General features: G+C 29.7%; 2 protein-coding genes across 3 annotated transcripts; both read right to left on the minus strand.

Annotated features, from left to right (window-relative positions):
* LOC109344139 lies at positions 2,530–6,569 on the minus strand. Of its 2 annotated transcripts, XM_019582772.1 has the most exons (3): positions 6,481–6,569; positions 5,539–6,389; positions 2,530–3,951 (listed from the first exon to the last, which is right to left on the minus strand). In XM_019582772.1, exons 2-3 carry the CDS (start codon positions 6,301–6,303, stop codon positions 2,629–2,631), a joined length of 2,088 nt encoding a protein of 695 aa, XP_019438317.1. In that variant the 5' UTR covers positions 6,304–6,389; positions 6,481–6,569; the 3' UTR covers positions 2,530–2,628. The 2 variants fall into 2 exon arrangements, with proteins under 2 accessions (XP_019438317.1, XP_019438316.1); XM_019582771.1 differs by having other exon boundaries at positions 5,539–6,569.
* Positions 9,448–12,951, minus strand: LOC109344140 (glyceraldehyde-3-phosphate dehydrogenase 2, cytosolic-like). Its single transcript, XM_019582773.1, has 12 exons — positions 12,850–12,951; positions 12,728–12,760; positions 12,205–12,305; positions 12,014–12,129; positions 11,554–11,653; positions 11,036–11,182; positions 10,887–10,947; positions 10,581–10,678; positions 10,349–10,491; positions 9,867–9,950; positions 9,638–9,727; positions 9,448–9,552 (listed from the first exon to the last, which is right to left on the minus strand). Exons 1-12 carry the CDS (start codon positions 12,851–12,853, stop codon positions 9,504–9,506), a joined length of 1,026 nt encoding a protein of 341 aa, XP_019438318.1. The 5' UTR covers positions 12,854–12,951; the 3' UTR covers positions 9,448–9,503.

Genomic DNA, 17,354 nt, shown 5'->3' on the forward strand with positions numbered 1-17,354 from the left:
AAAAAACCTCAAGGGTTAGTAAGTGTTATTTTCATAGTCATGAAAAAGAAGGACTCTTAATTTAATATTTTACACTAAATATCTTTTAGTTATTCTTACCACTTTAAAGTAAGTCAACTAAAATAAATACAACATTTTTTTATGAACGTCTTAACACTTCCTAATTTGTTAGGAAAAACGTCAAGGGTTAGTAAGTGTTAATTTCATAGTTATGAAAATAAATCCTAAGGTAAGACTTTCTACTACTTTAATATCCAAAACTTCATAACACTTTAAGTTTATGAAGTCAAGACTTTAATAAATCATCTTTTATCCCAAATCATTATTTTAACTTGGAAATCAAAGAGTAAAATATGCTAAACCACTTTTAAAACATAATACTTTCTAAAAATGAAACATTTTCAACAACAACTCATCAACATCATAAACTTTCAAGAATAAAATACAAACTTTTTCCTAAACACATTAAATGTTCATTTGATGTTAAAATCATCACATTTTAAACATATTCAAATACTAACAATAATTTCTAATATTTTCAAACAAATAACTCATCGAAACTTGTCCAAAGATATAGTTTTTCCATCTAAGAATAAGGAAGAAATTTCAAGATTTACAAAGGTCAAAAACTACATAAAGGTTCATATGATTTTATTATCATTCCCTTTAGTTATGCCTTTATAAAATACTTAAAGAACAAATATAAACTCTACTTTATGAACAACATAATAAAAGCTCATAACTTTCTATGAAGTATGAGAAGAAGATGAAGAAGAGAAAATAAAAGACTACCTTAATTTGTATAGGAAATTTAGTGTAAAAATGAGAGAATAGGGTGAGGTATTTATAGGAGAGCCTCACCCTCATCAAATCAGAAAATTTAATGCAAAGTAAGTAGATTTAGACTAGCATAGGTGATGTGTCTGATGGTGGTGGAGTGAGAAGATTTGTTGAGTGATTTAGGGGATTTTGGAAGTTTTTTGCATTACTTGTGTAACAAGTAAGTGACTCATGAAATGATGACTTTCAACTTTATTGAATGAAGTAATTTACCGATAAACGTCATGTCCGAACATTTTTGGATAATTTCGTCTGGAAATATACAATCTCCCGATTTAGGCCATTTGTCTGAAACGTCGAAACTTGAATTTCGAGGTGAAAAATATCTAGAGATGAGTTACGGATAAACTTGGTATCTATCTTGACTTGAAATAATATTTCGAAGCCAATAGCGCAATGAGAATTTGATTCCAAGTTACGGAACTCAAAAACACGTTATTGGGCCGAATTCGGGCGAATTTGGGCCAACAGCAACTCAAAAACTTTCCGTCACATAAAATTACAAAAATTTATAACAAAATAGGAAACCACAAAACAAGACTAACACTCAACTACGGTTTAGTCTAATTCAATACCAATTCATTTCTAAAATTAATTGTTGTTAAAATAAATAATTAATAAAACATACACAGAAAATTCATGGTGTTACAAAAACTCAATCCTCGAATACAATGATTATAGATTGCAATTACTATCTCAGTATAGAAGAATAATATCTTTATTTTTATTATATGTTTGTCGTTATTTATTTTCAATTTAAAAGTATTTTGGTTGTTGGCATTCTCATGTATAGACAAGAATAATGTCTTTATTTTTTTCATTTATATTTTGTTCAAATTATTTATGATTTTCAAATTTTAAGCAATCCTCATTATGGAGATAAATTTTCAGAATTAGAACTAATAAATGTTGATTATAACACTCATGATTCCATCATTAAATAATATAACGTACGATTTATAACTAATGAAAAAATAATATAATCAGTCATTATAACAGCTTTTGAATATATATTAGTTATTAGCATAATTTATTAGTCATTATATGACACTGATGAACTCATCCTCAAATAATATAACAGATGAAAAATAATTTATTAGTCATTATATGACTTTGTTTTTATATATATATATATATAATTTTTTAGTCATATAAATTTTTACATGATAATTGTTCTTTTGCCTTCTATAACAATAACCAACACTTTTATTAGAAATATATAAAAATTACAATATATACAAAGCAATATATTTAAAAATAGGAAATATAGTAGTTATAATATAGTAATAAAATAAACCAACACTTTGTTGGTATAGCTTTCAACAATTATTAACATTACGAAATTAAATAACACTACTGATTGAAATCAATTGCGAGTATATTATTATATTAGATTAAACAATTATTGATTAAATATATAATATAAAAATTTAAAAGAGGTTATAGTGATATTACAATAGTAATTGTCTTAATTACATAAAATATAAATTTTAATTATTGAATGCACATTATGCAATAGGATAAAAAAAATCAAAATGCAAATGTAAAATAATGTTGAATACAAATAGGATTATTCGAAAGTGTCTTGACATATACAACAACAAACAATACTTTATTCCACTAAATAAGGTCAACTATATAGATCGAACGACATCATAATACTTTATCATAATTTATATTTTTTGACAAAGCATTAAGCTCTATCTCTTTCTTTATTATTTCCCTATGATTTTTCATGTCGTGGCATAGACACGGCGACTATTTTGAAGTATCGGTGCTTCATAGCAGCTAAGCGACTAGAGAACTTAAACGCTTGTAACTCCTATTTGACTCTTTCACATCTTGGCGTTGTGCTCCAAAAGAAAAATACTTGTTCATCAATTTCTTATTGAATGAACCTTGTTTTTTGTAGTTCAAATGTAGTGTACCATCATCTATTGATCTATTGGAGAAAGAGGGTACTCCCATTATATCAACACCCTTTTGTTTATGAAAAGGACTAGTAGGAGTTGAATAATAATCTGCATGAAGAAAAGTCTCATGTGATTGTGAATGTGGCTTTACCTGAATTACACCTTGCATTAGGCCTGTAGTGAATTTCACTTTAGAGGATGGACTTGGAAGATTATTATAAGTCCTTATAGGTTGTGTTCTTTTTCTGTTTGGAATTGATGAGCATTGTTGTGTGTATCTTTGCCTTAATGAAATTGGAAACTCTTCCAAGTTTCTACTTGAACTAAAAGGGTCAAGAGAAGAATCACCATAATCTTCTGAGGTAGATGCTTTTGTCCCGCTTCTTCTTGGCCACCCGAAAAGAAACTTTAAGCGCCTCGCGGCGTGATTGATAGAACTAGTCTTGATGTTGTTGTTGTTAGATTGAGAGTTGGCTAAGTCAGAAACTTCATTGCTTAGTTCACCTGAGGTTGAATTTGATTCCACACTTGCTTGATCATAATTGTTGCCATCTTTTGCATCATTATCAATGCTTGTGTACAAGAATATCTCGGCATCCGGTATTCGAAATGAAGTTCCAGGACTACCTCCAATTCCATGACTTTTCATAGTACTGAAAAGGGTGTTATTGTTTCTTGCATTACAATCCTTCTGAATAGAGACACCACCACTTGAAACCAACTTTTTTATTAGAATCTCAGAAGATGCTGAACTTGGTCTTTGTTTAAGAATATCCAAAGGGGTCATTCCATCACAATCTTCAATGTTCAAATCAATTGATGGAACAGATATCAATAATTCCACTAACTCACATTGGATATTGTTATCAAAAACTGCTACATGAAGTGCTGTTTTTCCATCATTGTTTCTGATATTGATAATGTTATCAAGTTTCACAATCTTTTCACTTACAAGTTGCTTCATGAGTTTAGTGTGTTTGTCAAGTCTTCTAAAACCAGTGCTTCTGAAACCAGCCACTGCCATGTGAAGAAAAGTATCTCCATGATGATTGGTTAGAAATGCTAGTGAGGGAGATTCAAGAATCAGAATCTCTACCACTGATAAGTAACCCCTATAAGAAGCTACATGTAATGCTGTGTTCCCTTTAGAATCTGTTGTGTTGATAATATCACATGATGCTACTAGATTTCTCACCACCTGTATCATTAGAAATGAACAATATAATGAATAGTTTTCCTTAAGTTTATGCTTATTTATTACAAAGAAATGCAGGATGTATGCATTGTTGGGGAAAATATAAGAGGAATTCAACCAAAAGTGCATGGTATTGTTTGAATAATGTACTCGATATTTATTTTTGGTATTACCAATGGTATTCCCTCACCTTTTTTAGGTAAAGAACTAATCCCTTTCGGAGTGTGTGGATGCCCCTTTCAACAAGCGACTAATTCATCAGCTAATATATTTCCAAAAAGTCGAAAACTAAGTGATAAGGGTTTTGTGAAATCTTCTAAGATGTTAATCACACTCGGAAAGGGTGGACAATTAGCTAGGGCGGCAAGTGTTGTAGCGAAACTGATTGCACAAGAGGGGAAATCGGCCACATTAAAATTATCTTATGGAGAGGTTCGTTTGATATCCAAAAACTATTCAGCAACAGTCGGACAAGTGAGGAATGTTGGGATAAACCAGAAAAGTTTGGGCTTTTCAAGTACGAAATGAGCCACTTCAAATAAGTACATTGCTCCGGCCCAGAATACTATTAATCCGACATGGGCCACATGAGCTCCCAACAGTTTACCAAATAAATTGATAAGTCGGACATTCCCGACCCACCAAGCGAAACCGGATCCCGGGAATCAAACCCTTGACATTTTGGTCTATCTGGGTCGTTTTGTACTTAGTATGTTATGATTCATATTGTCATCAACCAACTCTCCAAAAGCTTTAAGCTTTTCTATTTCTAACACACTCCCTTGGAAAAGGGTCCTTAACTTTGAAGCATGAATAATGCATAGGCCTATGTTTATGCTGAAATTCAACATTTTTGTTGTAGAATGAGTCAAGTCTTCCAAATACTTAAAGCTATCAGGTGAAGACATATAAATGGAAATGGTTCTATATATCTAACACACTCATCCTAAGATAGTGTTTGGTGCAGATAGAACAGAAGAGAACATCCTATTCTATTCTGTTCACTTTGGTGCCACCATTTATGGTGGAACCAAAATGTTCTACTTTCGGTTTTGTCCTATTTCATCCTATTCTAACATGTCTATCAGAATTATGGAGTGTTTCAAATTGTGGACAGCATCTGTTGCCGAAATATTGCAGTTGCTGTCGTAACCGCAACACATCACAATTGTGGTGTGACACTGAATCACAATCATATAGCTGCAGCACAACCGCATTAGACCACATTTGGGCAGCAATGGACCGCATCAGGCTACATTGGATTGCATCAGGCTGCATCGGGCCGCATCGAATTGAAAAATATTCATTTAATCACAAAAAATTTACACTGCAACAGCCACAATCTGCATTGCAACGACCACAATAATCACAATTGCAGTAACCACAACCAAGATCACAATCGTAACCGCAACCGCAATTTAAAATACTAAAAATTACCTCAATCAAGTTGATCTATTGTGAAGCTTCATAAACCAAAAGAACTAGATATTCTTTAATATCTATAAATCAATGTTCTACTCCAATCTAAGACAGAAATTAAACAAGCAAGAATCAAATTCTCAACAAACACATAACAGTAAATTGTCTCACCTCAACTTTCCCTCTCCCAGCTGCAGTATGCAACACTGTACATCCTGAAGAATCTCTATAAGCCAAAATATGATAATCACTTCCAAAAAGCTGTTTCAGTATCTCCAAATTCCCTCCTCTTGCTGCAGCATGAATAGCCCTATTCATCACATCCCTCTTGAAAATCCCCTCACTCTCATCATCACCCTCCAAATCTGCTCCAATACTTTGAGAGAGTGCTGAATCAAGCAAAAGCTTAAACACCTCACAATTCTTGCTTCTTGCTGCAGCATATAGAATATCAGTGACACCATATTCTCCTTCTCCAAATACAAGAAAAGGGTCTCTCAATAACAATTCTTGAACAAAACCAACATCACCAGCTGAAGCTGCAGTGTATAGAAGCCATCCACCATAGCCAGCTCTAATGAGAGAGTTCTTGTTATTATTCTTCTGTCCTCCATTTCCTTGAATCTCACACTCAAGCATGAGATTCTTAGCAACATGTGACCTACACTTAGCTACATCTTTGAAGTGTCGTCCCAAATTATCATCATTATCATCATCACCATCACCATCATCATCGTCGTCATTATCGTCCCAGACAGTTTCGAGACGCCGAATTCGGCGAAGGGAAGTAAGCTTAATGAGGAGATTGGTGTCAAGGTGGAGAAGCTCAACAACAAGATCATATAAGCCATTTGCAGCAGCCCAATCAATAGGTGATGCATACCACCATTGATCTCCAATGCTCTTCCAACGAAGAGGGAAGTTAGAAGGAGCCATAATAATCACTTTTACAACACAATAATGTTCTCCACAAACTCTTGAAAAAACACTAGATGTTACAACATAGAACAAAGCATAATCACTTTTTTAGTTCCAATGATAAGAACAAAATCACTTTATTTTAGACCTCCATATAGTGACAATAGAATAATTTTTCAGAGTTAGAAAAGTGATTTTTTTTTCTTTGTTTGTAAAAGCTAAGTGATTGTGTGAAAAGTGTTTGAAGTAAGAGTTGTGAGATTAAAGAGTGTGAAGTGTGAAGTGTGAAGAATTATTATAAGCAGACAAAAACTAAGGAAAAGGGATAAAGATCTGTTGTCCCAAATCTTGTCTCAAACTATGTTTCAGACCAATCATATTATGTCACGTCAATTAAAAAAATTAAATATTCATAACTTTATTAGTTTTGCTTCATTGTGATTGATTAGGAACGTGATTGGGACATGGTTGGGGACAGCAGATCGCCATCCAAGGAAAAGCTCCGTGGTTATGTAAGACATTAATTGCTAACATGAAGGTAACTACTTTTCTATGCATAAGTTGGTGCCAACATGTTTAATAATTGGGACAAATAAAACAAGACAAAATAATGTACTTGTTTTATACACCGTTATTCATATTTATTTTATTATTGTTGAATTTTTTAAAAAGTAATGCAATTAAGTGGTAGATAATATATCGACTGTGCATATATATTCCCTAGTAAAACGAACTATAACTTGGTCGCTTAATGTATCACTTTCACACTTATTATTAAATAAAGTATAATATTTATAAATTATCAAATATAAAGTGTCTTACATATTACAATTGAATAAAGATTAATATATGAATAATGTATTGACTTTGTAAAATGTAAATATATGGATTTTTTTTCAATTAAATGAAACACAATGGTTATGATCATGCCCATTATCAATTAAAATACATATCAATGCATGATAAATCTTAGCTTATACACATTTATGACTTTCATGAGTATTATGAATGGTGGAGGAAAAAGTTAGAAAAGAAAGCATAGAAAGAATGAGATTCTCTGATCCGTGAACATATGGACCCACTAGGTTGTTAATCTTTCATTCATTTTATCACTTTTCAAGGATTGTGTCAGTCATTTATAGCAACAGATCTATCACATATTTTACTAAACAAAATAATATACTCTACTACTAAACTATCATATTAATCTTTCTATATTCTAACTCGTAAAGAATCGTGTATAGGAGGTTGTGAGTTCAAGTCTCACCATCAACAATAAAAATGAGTTATAAGATGGTTTGACAATAAAGGCGAAGAAGGTTGAGAGTGGAATCTCTTCCACAACAAAAATACTAACAACTAACAATTGTCGATAAAGAACAAAGCAGAGATAGTTAGTGGGCATAATTTTAGATGGTTAAGGCAAAGAAGCGTTTCATACATGATTTTAATTTGCATGATTTGCGCTGCAAAGTTTGTTGCATCATACTGAAAGTAGAAAGTTGTAGGGTAAATATTATTATGACTACAAATATTATTTATCGAATTCTGCTAGCCCAAATATTATGAACTAAAAAATTCACTTATTTGGGTATGTTAAAAAGTCAGTTTTGCCCATATCTTTTCAACGTTGTTTTTTTTTTGTCTACATCATTTTTAGCACCGTCAATGAAAGGAACATTGTTGTGGATGATATATTGAGCGTGTATAAGTTTTTATATTGACAATATATGATATTTGTTAGACCAGATTGTGACTGGAGAGTCTTCAACTATTAGGGAGTTTCATTGTTACTGGGTACGAGAAGAGTGTAGAGCCATAAGTGAGACAGATGTCTTGAACTAAAATCTTAAGACATTAGTTTCATGAGTCTTTTCTACTTATAAATCATTTCGCTCATCTCCACATATCTGATGTAGAACTTCACACTTGAATAAATCCAATGAAATACCCTTATAATTTAATAATTTCTCTCAAGAATAAAAGATGATTGAAAATACATTATCTCTAAATTTGATTTGAAGGTGGGGTAGGAATCTTATGGAATTAAGTATAGTTTTATTGGAAATGATTTATAGTTTCACATGGGACATATAACTCTTGGTGAAGAAACCAAAGAACAATGTGGGGTTCAACTCCAACACCCTCTCTATCAATTTAATCTTATAGATCTAACATTATGGGATCTCGTAATTTGATTCTCTTCACTTTTTTATTCTTCACATATCAAATTAAAATGGAAAATATCATGTGCCACCGCCATGGCAATTGTGAAATAAAGCCTTTAACACAATACAATTGTATAAATGGATCAACATTTTACTCAATTAGTTTTTTCACCATTGCTGAATTTTATTTTAGGTTTGTTGCTCCTTTTTTTGGTTAATTGTAAAAATGTGAAATAGAATACCCTCTTTTCAGAGACATGTATTTGAAAACTAGAATATTTGATCATTTGAGAAATAAATCAAACATGCCCTTATTTTTTATTTTGTTCATTTTAAGATGGGCCTAAAATCACAAAAATTGATCAGACCTGGAATATCAAAATGATTACCCAAAAAAGAGGGCACCTGTTGTATAAATTATTAAATAAAATAGTTCACTACACAAACATTATATCACACATTTTTTAATTATTAAATTATATTATACCCTAATTTATTTACATTTTGTACTTCTTTTAAACATTAAACACATGAGTAACGTATATTGCTCAATAGAAATATTTAAATAGGATGGTCAAACCGAACAAGTAGAAATTATATTATACCCTAATATTGCCGATTTTGCTATCACTCCTTATAATTTTCTACTCTTCTAGCCTTAGGCATGTCTTCCACTCGAAATTAATCTAAAATTCTACAAAAATGGTGTTCATTTTCCAACTCATTTGATTTTGTCACTTAAACAATTAATCTAACTCTATGGATATGGTAAACTAATATTTAATTTCTTATTTATTAACCATATTATCACTCTAGAAACAAAAATCTGAGATCAAGTTGTAATGATTCATACGCAGATAGAGAGGAAAAGTCACAAATATTGAAATACTTATGACATTGAAATAAAACATTTCCATATATCTCATAAAAAGGTGGTCGAAAAACCAAAGACTCTTCATTAACTGGACTAATATATATATATGTATATCTTTTTATATAAAAATATTAATACTGTTTATTCTGAATTCACATTAAAATCCAAGCATAGCTTCAAGCTTCCACCGATGCAATGTGGGCAATTAAATCAATCACACGAGAACTGCAAAAAAAGATACAACATATCTTTAGCTATCGACTAATATCATAATATTTTATCATAATTAGTTATCGGTGAGATGAATTACCTGTAACCCCATTCATTGTCATACCAGGAAACAAGTTTAACAAAGTTTCCATTTAAAGCAATCCCAGCCTTAGCATCAAATATGCTTGACCTTCATAAAATCAACATCAAACGCAATAATTAGTACAATAGGAAAAAATAAATAAATTTTGATTATGATACTTTATCTTTGTGAAAAATAATAACAGTTTGAGTAACCAATGTTATTTAAAATATATAATCAACATTACCTATTGTCACCAACAAAATCAGTAGATACTACATCATCTTCAGTGTATCCCAAAATTCCCTTCAGATTTCCCTCTGATTCCTCCCTATGTTATGCCATTTCAACATAAAACAATTCAATTTACTATACATACTTCAATAGTTTTAAACAAAAATAGTGAATACCCAATTTGGTATTTATAGATTTTCGGCTATACCATTTTCATCCCGAAAAAATAAAAATCTAAATTAGTACTAAAAATCGGAATTTTGGGTCAAAATAATCTATGCCAAAGATCATAAAATTGGAATTTATAGATTTTCGACTATACCATTTTGAGTTTTTCAATTTTTTCGGGACCTAGTATACATAAGTCTTCACTCTAAAGAAAAAGTATGCATGTATTGCTAAAACCATCATATAATAATGTATCTTATCATACAATACCAAAGGAGATTATGGTTACTATTATGGTTGGTTGTGTTGCAAATTTCTAAAACTTACTTAATAGCAGCTTTGATCTGCTCATAGGTAGCATCCTTCTCCAACCTGACAGTGAGATCGACGACGGAAACATCAACGGTCGGAACTCGGAAAGACATTCCGGTCAATTTGCCATTCAGTTCTGGAAGGACTTTTCCCACAGCCTATGTGTTCAAAGTTCAATCAAACTTTAGATTAAAAATCATATCATTCAATACAATGTGTCACAATTCATACATTAATTGATAGGTACCTTAGCAGCTCCAGTGCTGCTAGGAATTATATTGAATGAAGCAGCTCTTCCACCTCTCCAATCCTTGTTTGATGGACCATCCACAGTTTTCTGTGTAGCTATTACATCACAAAAATATCGACATCGAATACCATCATCGTTTCCAAGTCGAAAACACGTAATAAAAGTCTAGCCTAATGCACCAGCCTCCTACTTAGTGCAAATGTACGCAACCTTACCCTTGCTAGCAGAGAGACTATTTCCGAGAAATTGAAAAACATGACATTAGATAAATTCGTAGAAAAGTAATATAGCCGAATTACTAACCAGTGATGGCATGAACAGTGGTCATAAGACCCTCAACAATTCCAAATTTGTCATTGATAACCTGTGAAACATTAAGATTCAAAATTAAATAACATTATATATGATAGGGATATAGAATGAAAATGATAAGATTTATATATAATAAGAACCTTGGCTAGAGGAGCAAGGCAATTAGTAGTGCAACTAGCATTGGAAACAACATCAAGGTCTGGTGTGTATTTTTTCTCATTAACACCAACAACAAACATTGGTGCATCTTTGCTTGGAGCAGAAATCACAACCTTCTTAGCACCACCCTATTCAACACCAAAATCCAAATTCAAAATGAAATCAAACACCATAGCATATAGAATTTCATTAACTTAACCAAAAGACAAGATCGATAGTAACTCAAGTGAGAACAATTCTCATATAAAAACTGTGATAACAATAGATCTGATTGATGGTTAAGATTAAAAGTTGGTTATTAGTCACATGATCACTTAAAAAAGAAGTCGTGTGCATGTATCTTTTAATCTTGATCATTCAAATAAGATTTAATAGTTCATATTAATTGTTCTCATTTCTCAAAATAGCGCATTGTTCTCGTGTGGGTCACTCCAGGATAAGATGAATCAGAAATAGTAACAACCAATAGGAGAATTAAGAATGAGTGATCATAAGGAACCTTCAAGTGAGCAGCAGCTTTAGCCTTGTCAGTGAAAACACCAGTTGATTCAACAACAAAGTCAGCACCATGCTCACCCCATGGAATCTCCTCTGGGTTCCTAATGAATTATACATAACAAAGGATATGAATCAAACCATAGTATCTATAATAATAAAAAATGAAGTGTACCCATTTTCGTCCGTAAAGATTTTCGTGTGTACCAATTTGATCCCGAAAAAATAAAAATCCAAATTAGTATTCAGTTATCGTAAATATAAGTCAAATTAGTCCATTAGTGCATAAAACATGCTAAAACTGACTAATTTGACTAACATTTGATTTCTTAGGGGTTCACTTTAGGTTTTTTAATTTGATGAACTTGTGAAAATTTTGAGGACAAAAAATAAGTATTTACTCTAAAAAATAACATATATATAATAATTAAATAAAAATAATATTTATATAGGAGGAAATTCACCTGAATCCAAAAACAGTAACAGGCTTGTCACCAAAGAGAAGGGTCTTAGAGTCCTTAACCGTGATGTCAAATTTCTTCCATTGCCCATGAACAGTATCATACTTGAACATGTATGACTGCCACAATAATCAATCAAAAAAGCTTATTATCAGAAAAAAAATCACAAACTCAATTGAATATAATCTATTTACCATATAATCTGTGGTGATGAAAGGATCATTAACAGCAACAAGCTCAACATCATCCCTTTGAAGTGCAACTCTAGCTACCAAACGACCAATTCTTCCAAATCCTGGATTCATAAAGTTTGTAATAATTAATCATTTATTTGATAACTTAATTTAGTAATAATAAACAAATTATTTTCATAAGCTTGTCTTACAAACTTATGTTTTGTAAATTGTTAGCCACAATTGTGATTATGATATCTGGTCATCGAAACCGCAATATTGTGATATTGGCGGTTTATGAAATATCATGATTACAATTATAGCAACTTTAGTCATGTATTTTTTCATAGCTACAATTTATTTTTATAGTATGGGTGAGTTTATTGAATTAAACTAATTAAAAAGCTTATAAAAATGTCCTAAGGTATTCATAAACTTGTGACAATTAATTGATTTTATGAGCTTATGAAAATTAATGGTTCTAATACAAAAGAAATGTCTATAACTCTATATAGTATTGTATGTTGGAAAAAAAAGTAATTACCATTGATTCCAATCTTAATCTTCTTGTCTGAAGCTGATAAGAGGAACATAAGAAACACATTAGAAAAGGACATATATTTGAAAGTATAATGAGAGAAAAAGTAGGAAAAGAAGAAAGAATACCCATGATGAAAAAAGTGATTTTTTTTAGAATAGATTAGTGTGTGAATGAAATTAAGAGTGAGGAAGAAAAGGATTAGTTAGTGGGTATTTAAAGGGATTGTGTGTGAGAGTAATATCACAGTTTTAGCTTGGGGAAAAAGAAACCAACCTTAAGCCGCGGTTTTGTACTTCTAGAACAAACCAAACTCAACGGAAGAAATATATGATGTCTGACATTTTGTCCGAAATATATGAGACACGATTTGAGACAACAAATTTCTTTTCAACTCGAAAAAGATATAATCTTTCAAATCTTATTCCATATGTTGTGTCGAGTAAATAAAAACATATCAATTACAAGTTTTAATCATTTATTAGTTTGGTTAAGGATAGTATATGAAATACTATTTGGGATAACGAATCTCTTTGCATCAACTTGAACAAAGATCTGATGTACTATATGTTGTGCAAGACCAATAAAAATATATTATGTCAAGTACAAATTTTAAATATTTATTATTATTGTTATTTTTGTTTCACCGTCATTGGTTCGAAACAGTATGAGACACGATCTGATACAATAAATCTCTTTTCAACTCGAACAAAGATCTGATGTCATATATGTTGTCTGACTTATCTAATACCACTAAAAACATATCATATAAGATTACAAATTTTAAACATTCATTGCTATATTTATTTTTGCTTCATTGTCATTGGTCCAAGATAATATATGAGACAGATATGAAACAACAGATCTCTTTTCAAATTGAACAAATATATGATATTTCATGTCTTGTCTCGGACCAATGTGTAAATTACAAATTTTAACTCAAGAACCATTCATACCAAGTTTAGTCCATGTTATTTTTGTTAAGAGTATACAATTTTTTGTTAATGTACCTATCATTAATAAATAAACATGTGACCTTTTTCGGATTTATATAATAATATATTATTTTTATTTCTTTAATTTATAAAAAAAATATAGCTAAAAAATAATCAAATAGTAATATATTCAAGTTCCATTTGTTATGATTTATAATCTCATTGATTATAATCTTTTTATTATCTATACTTATTTATACTTTTTACTATATATAAAGTCAAAATATGGTGTAATTATCATAATCTATATTTTTCTATTATGCCCTTCATATTTTTAATTTCTATAAAAAAACATATAATCCTAGATAGTCACCCCTAGAAACTAATGACAAGTTAAACTCACCTCTCACCTTAAATTGTACATTTTAAAAATGACAAAAATTATAATATAAAGTACATCCAATAAAAAATTACAATATATAATACATTAAATTAAAAAACAACATCTTAATTCTCCAAAATAAAATATATATGAAAATTGAACATTTAATAGTATAAAATAAAAATGTGGACCAATAAATACAAAGTGCTTCTCAACACTATAATTATAATATATGTCAAACAAGTGGCATAATCACAACTGGTTTTAGAAAACAAATTAGAATATTATGGGTATCATGAGTTGTCTTTTATTACTTTCCTTTTATTTAACTGCTTTCTTTTTAGACTTCAACACACAAAATGGGAAATATAATTAACAGATTTATTTATATAGTAGTTTCTTATATTTTATTATTATAATAAAGAAAATGATACAATTTATTACTAATTTGTACCTTTAAGAAAGTGATAAATCACATGTAAGAAACATATAACAACTCTTGATATAATATTTCATGGAAAGCCTGTGAATTCATAAGATGATAAAGTGATAAGGATAAATAACGTTAGAAAATAGAATAATAAAAAGGTTGAAAGTTTAAATTTTATCGACCATAAAATATTAACATTTTCTTTCAAAAAAAAAGTTATTGGAAAGCATAAGAAAAGGAATATTCGAGTTTGGAGGTGTTTTTGGTCATCGACGTGTCAAAACTGAAGAGGGAAAGCCGTACAGTGTTGAATTGTATTTGTGGGACCCAATGGTAGTAAAAAAATTGGAAAACAATGACCACGAAGTTCTATATTATTCTATCACGGGTACACATCTATCCACTATCCCACACTTTGTGTCACTCCATGTGTCATGAATTTGTAATTGATCATAAAATATATATTTAAGTTAAAATTTAATTATTAAGTATTTTTCTGCCAATTACAAACATATGACACATGGAGTAACACAAAATGTGGAACATCTAATGTCATCCCATTCTATTACAAAGAGAAGAAAACCAAATTTGCAAGGTGAAAATTAGTTAGATTTTGTATGGTCAAATCAAGTAAACTTTTGTAATATGAGTTCATATTCTATCTCATAATATTATTTTATATGTTATAAATTGTAATTACTTAAAAAAAATGTTTAAATTGAAATATGCTTATTGATTATTATTTTTATCAATCAAATTTTATAACATATAGAATGTCATATATGGGAGAAAATGATGGTTTTAAATATTTTAACACCATTCTTAGTTTATTGAGAAATATAAACAAATATAAAATAAATGTACTGAGTGAATATTTAGTAACAATGTTTTTTCTTATGGTTTTAATGTTCACCATTGTAATATATTTTCTTATTTTTTTCGGTACTATCAAGGTATTTCCTTATTCTTTTTAGGTAATTAGTTAATCTATTTTAAGATATATGACTGTTCCTCCCAACAAATACCGTTTTTCAGAATTGAACATTTGACCATTTGATCATCCTGAAAATTTAGCGAGACTTTATGTCGTTATATCAACACCTTATCAAGAACTCATTGTTGGTAGTATATGTTTATGTGAATATTCTTAAATTATTGTTGGTAGTATATGTTTATGTGAATATTCTTAAATTATTGGGAGATGTAAGCAGATATAAAATAAGCATAATAGCTCAATATTTAACAAACAAAAAGTCTTCGGATTTTTAAGTTCATGTTTATTATATTTGTACTTGACAATAAAGTCAACTTTATTGTACAAACAAAGCGAAAAAACTTTAAACCCAAAATGATTGTTAAAGTTTATCAAACTTTATGAGGAAATAGATTGACCACTTAAATTATAATTTTTTTTTACATGAGTGATGATATTATCACGGTAAAAATAATTTAAACTCGTTTTTTAACTTGAAATAATCTACAACAAAATATTAATTCTATATGTCTATGTGAAATGAAGTTTTATAAATATGCCTTTCAAAAATTCTAAATATGACTTGCTTGCCAAATAGTTAAAGTAGACAAAAAATATTAAGTTAGGTGTCTAAACTATTTAGATTCCTATTTTTTCGGGTAGAGATCTACTTACTCCAAAAGTAAGTCTTTTAAACTTACTCTTCATTCTAGCCATTAATTTTAAGGAAATCTAATGATTTGAATTACTGTGTAGATCTAAATCATTAGATGTCCATAAAATTGATGGTTAGAATGGAAAATAAGTCTTAAAAACTTATTTTTAATGTAAGTAGATCTCGTTTTTTTTAATATGAGAGACTATAAAAGTATTACATTGGTAGAGAGCATAAATAAATATATAAATGTTGGAGAATACCAAGAGGGTTTGACTTTATACACTTATAATCCAATGTCTTCATCTATGATAATTATTAGTTGGTAATTATATGCACAACAGAAACAATATATAATCATTTTTTATTTGTTTTGCACAAGCATTCTATTTTGATTTTAATTAAAAAAAATCTTGATTGTAACAGTAAATAATTCTACATAAAAGACCTAAAGTTTAAACTTGAAAAAAATAGTGCTTTTTAATCATAATAAATAACACCTGACGATTTTTTTCCCAAATAGTAATTCTTTGTGTAGCTGAGTCTTTTCCATTATTCACACTAGCGTGGCGATAAACATTTTGTATCTGCCAGACATATTTTTATTTTTTTGGTATCAGATATTTGTGATTTATAATTGATTTTATTCGAGTGGTATCAAATACTTTTTTGGTGTAATATTTAATTTTTTTAAATAAACTTTCAAAATAAGAAGATGATGTTATATGAGTTTTTTATGTAGAAATAAGAAAATAATGGAGATAAAATAGAGAATCATAAATTACACCATAGTGAGATGATTATTTTGTATTTTCTATTTATTTATTAAGTAGTATATATAATATGTCATCATTTTTATTATATATATATATATATATATATATTGAAATGGTGAGGGTTGAGCGTGAAACTTGACATCACTCTTCAAGTTTTGTTTATTTATAATGATGTTCCTTAATTTACGTAAATGTTAGGAACACCATGACAAGGATCAAGCCTTTCTAATTAAATAAGCTTTAGTTTAGTATTAATGGTTTATGCAAGGCATGCAACATGAACTCATTGTTGAGAATCCATATTATTTTAATTAAATTAATATTGTGCTTATTAGATCATAAACTCATTGCAATGTTAATGGTTATCTTGTGAGTTTAGATATCTTCTATTACGAGAACGAGACTACATGTATTTACCGGATACTAGGTGAGAGCCTTATGGGACTATAATATTAGAGGAAAAATGTATATATTGACAATGA

This window comes from Lupinus angustifolius, chromosome LG03 (genome assembly GCF_001865875.1).
Source record: "Lupinus angustifolius cultivar Tanjil chromosome LG03, LupAngTanjil_v1.0, whole genome shotgun sequence".
Classification (NCBI taxonomy): Eukaryota; Viridiplantae; Streptophyta; class Magnoliopsida; order Fabales; family Fabaceae; genus Lupinus; species Lupinus angustifolius.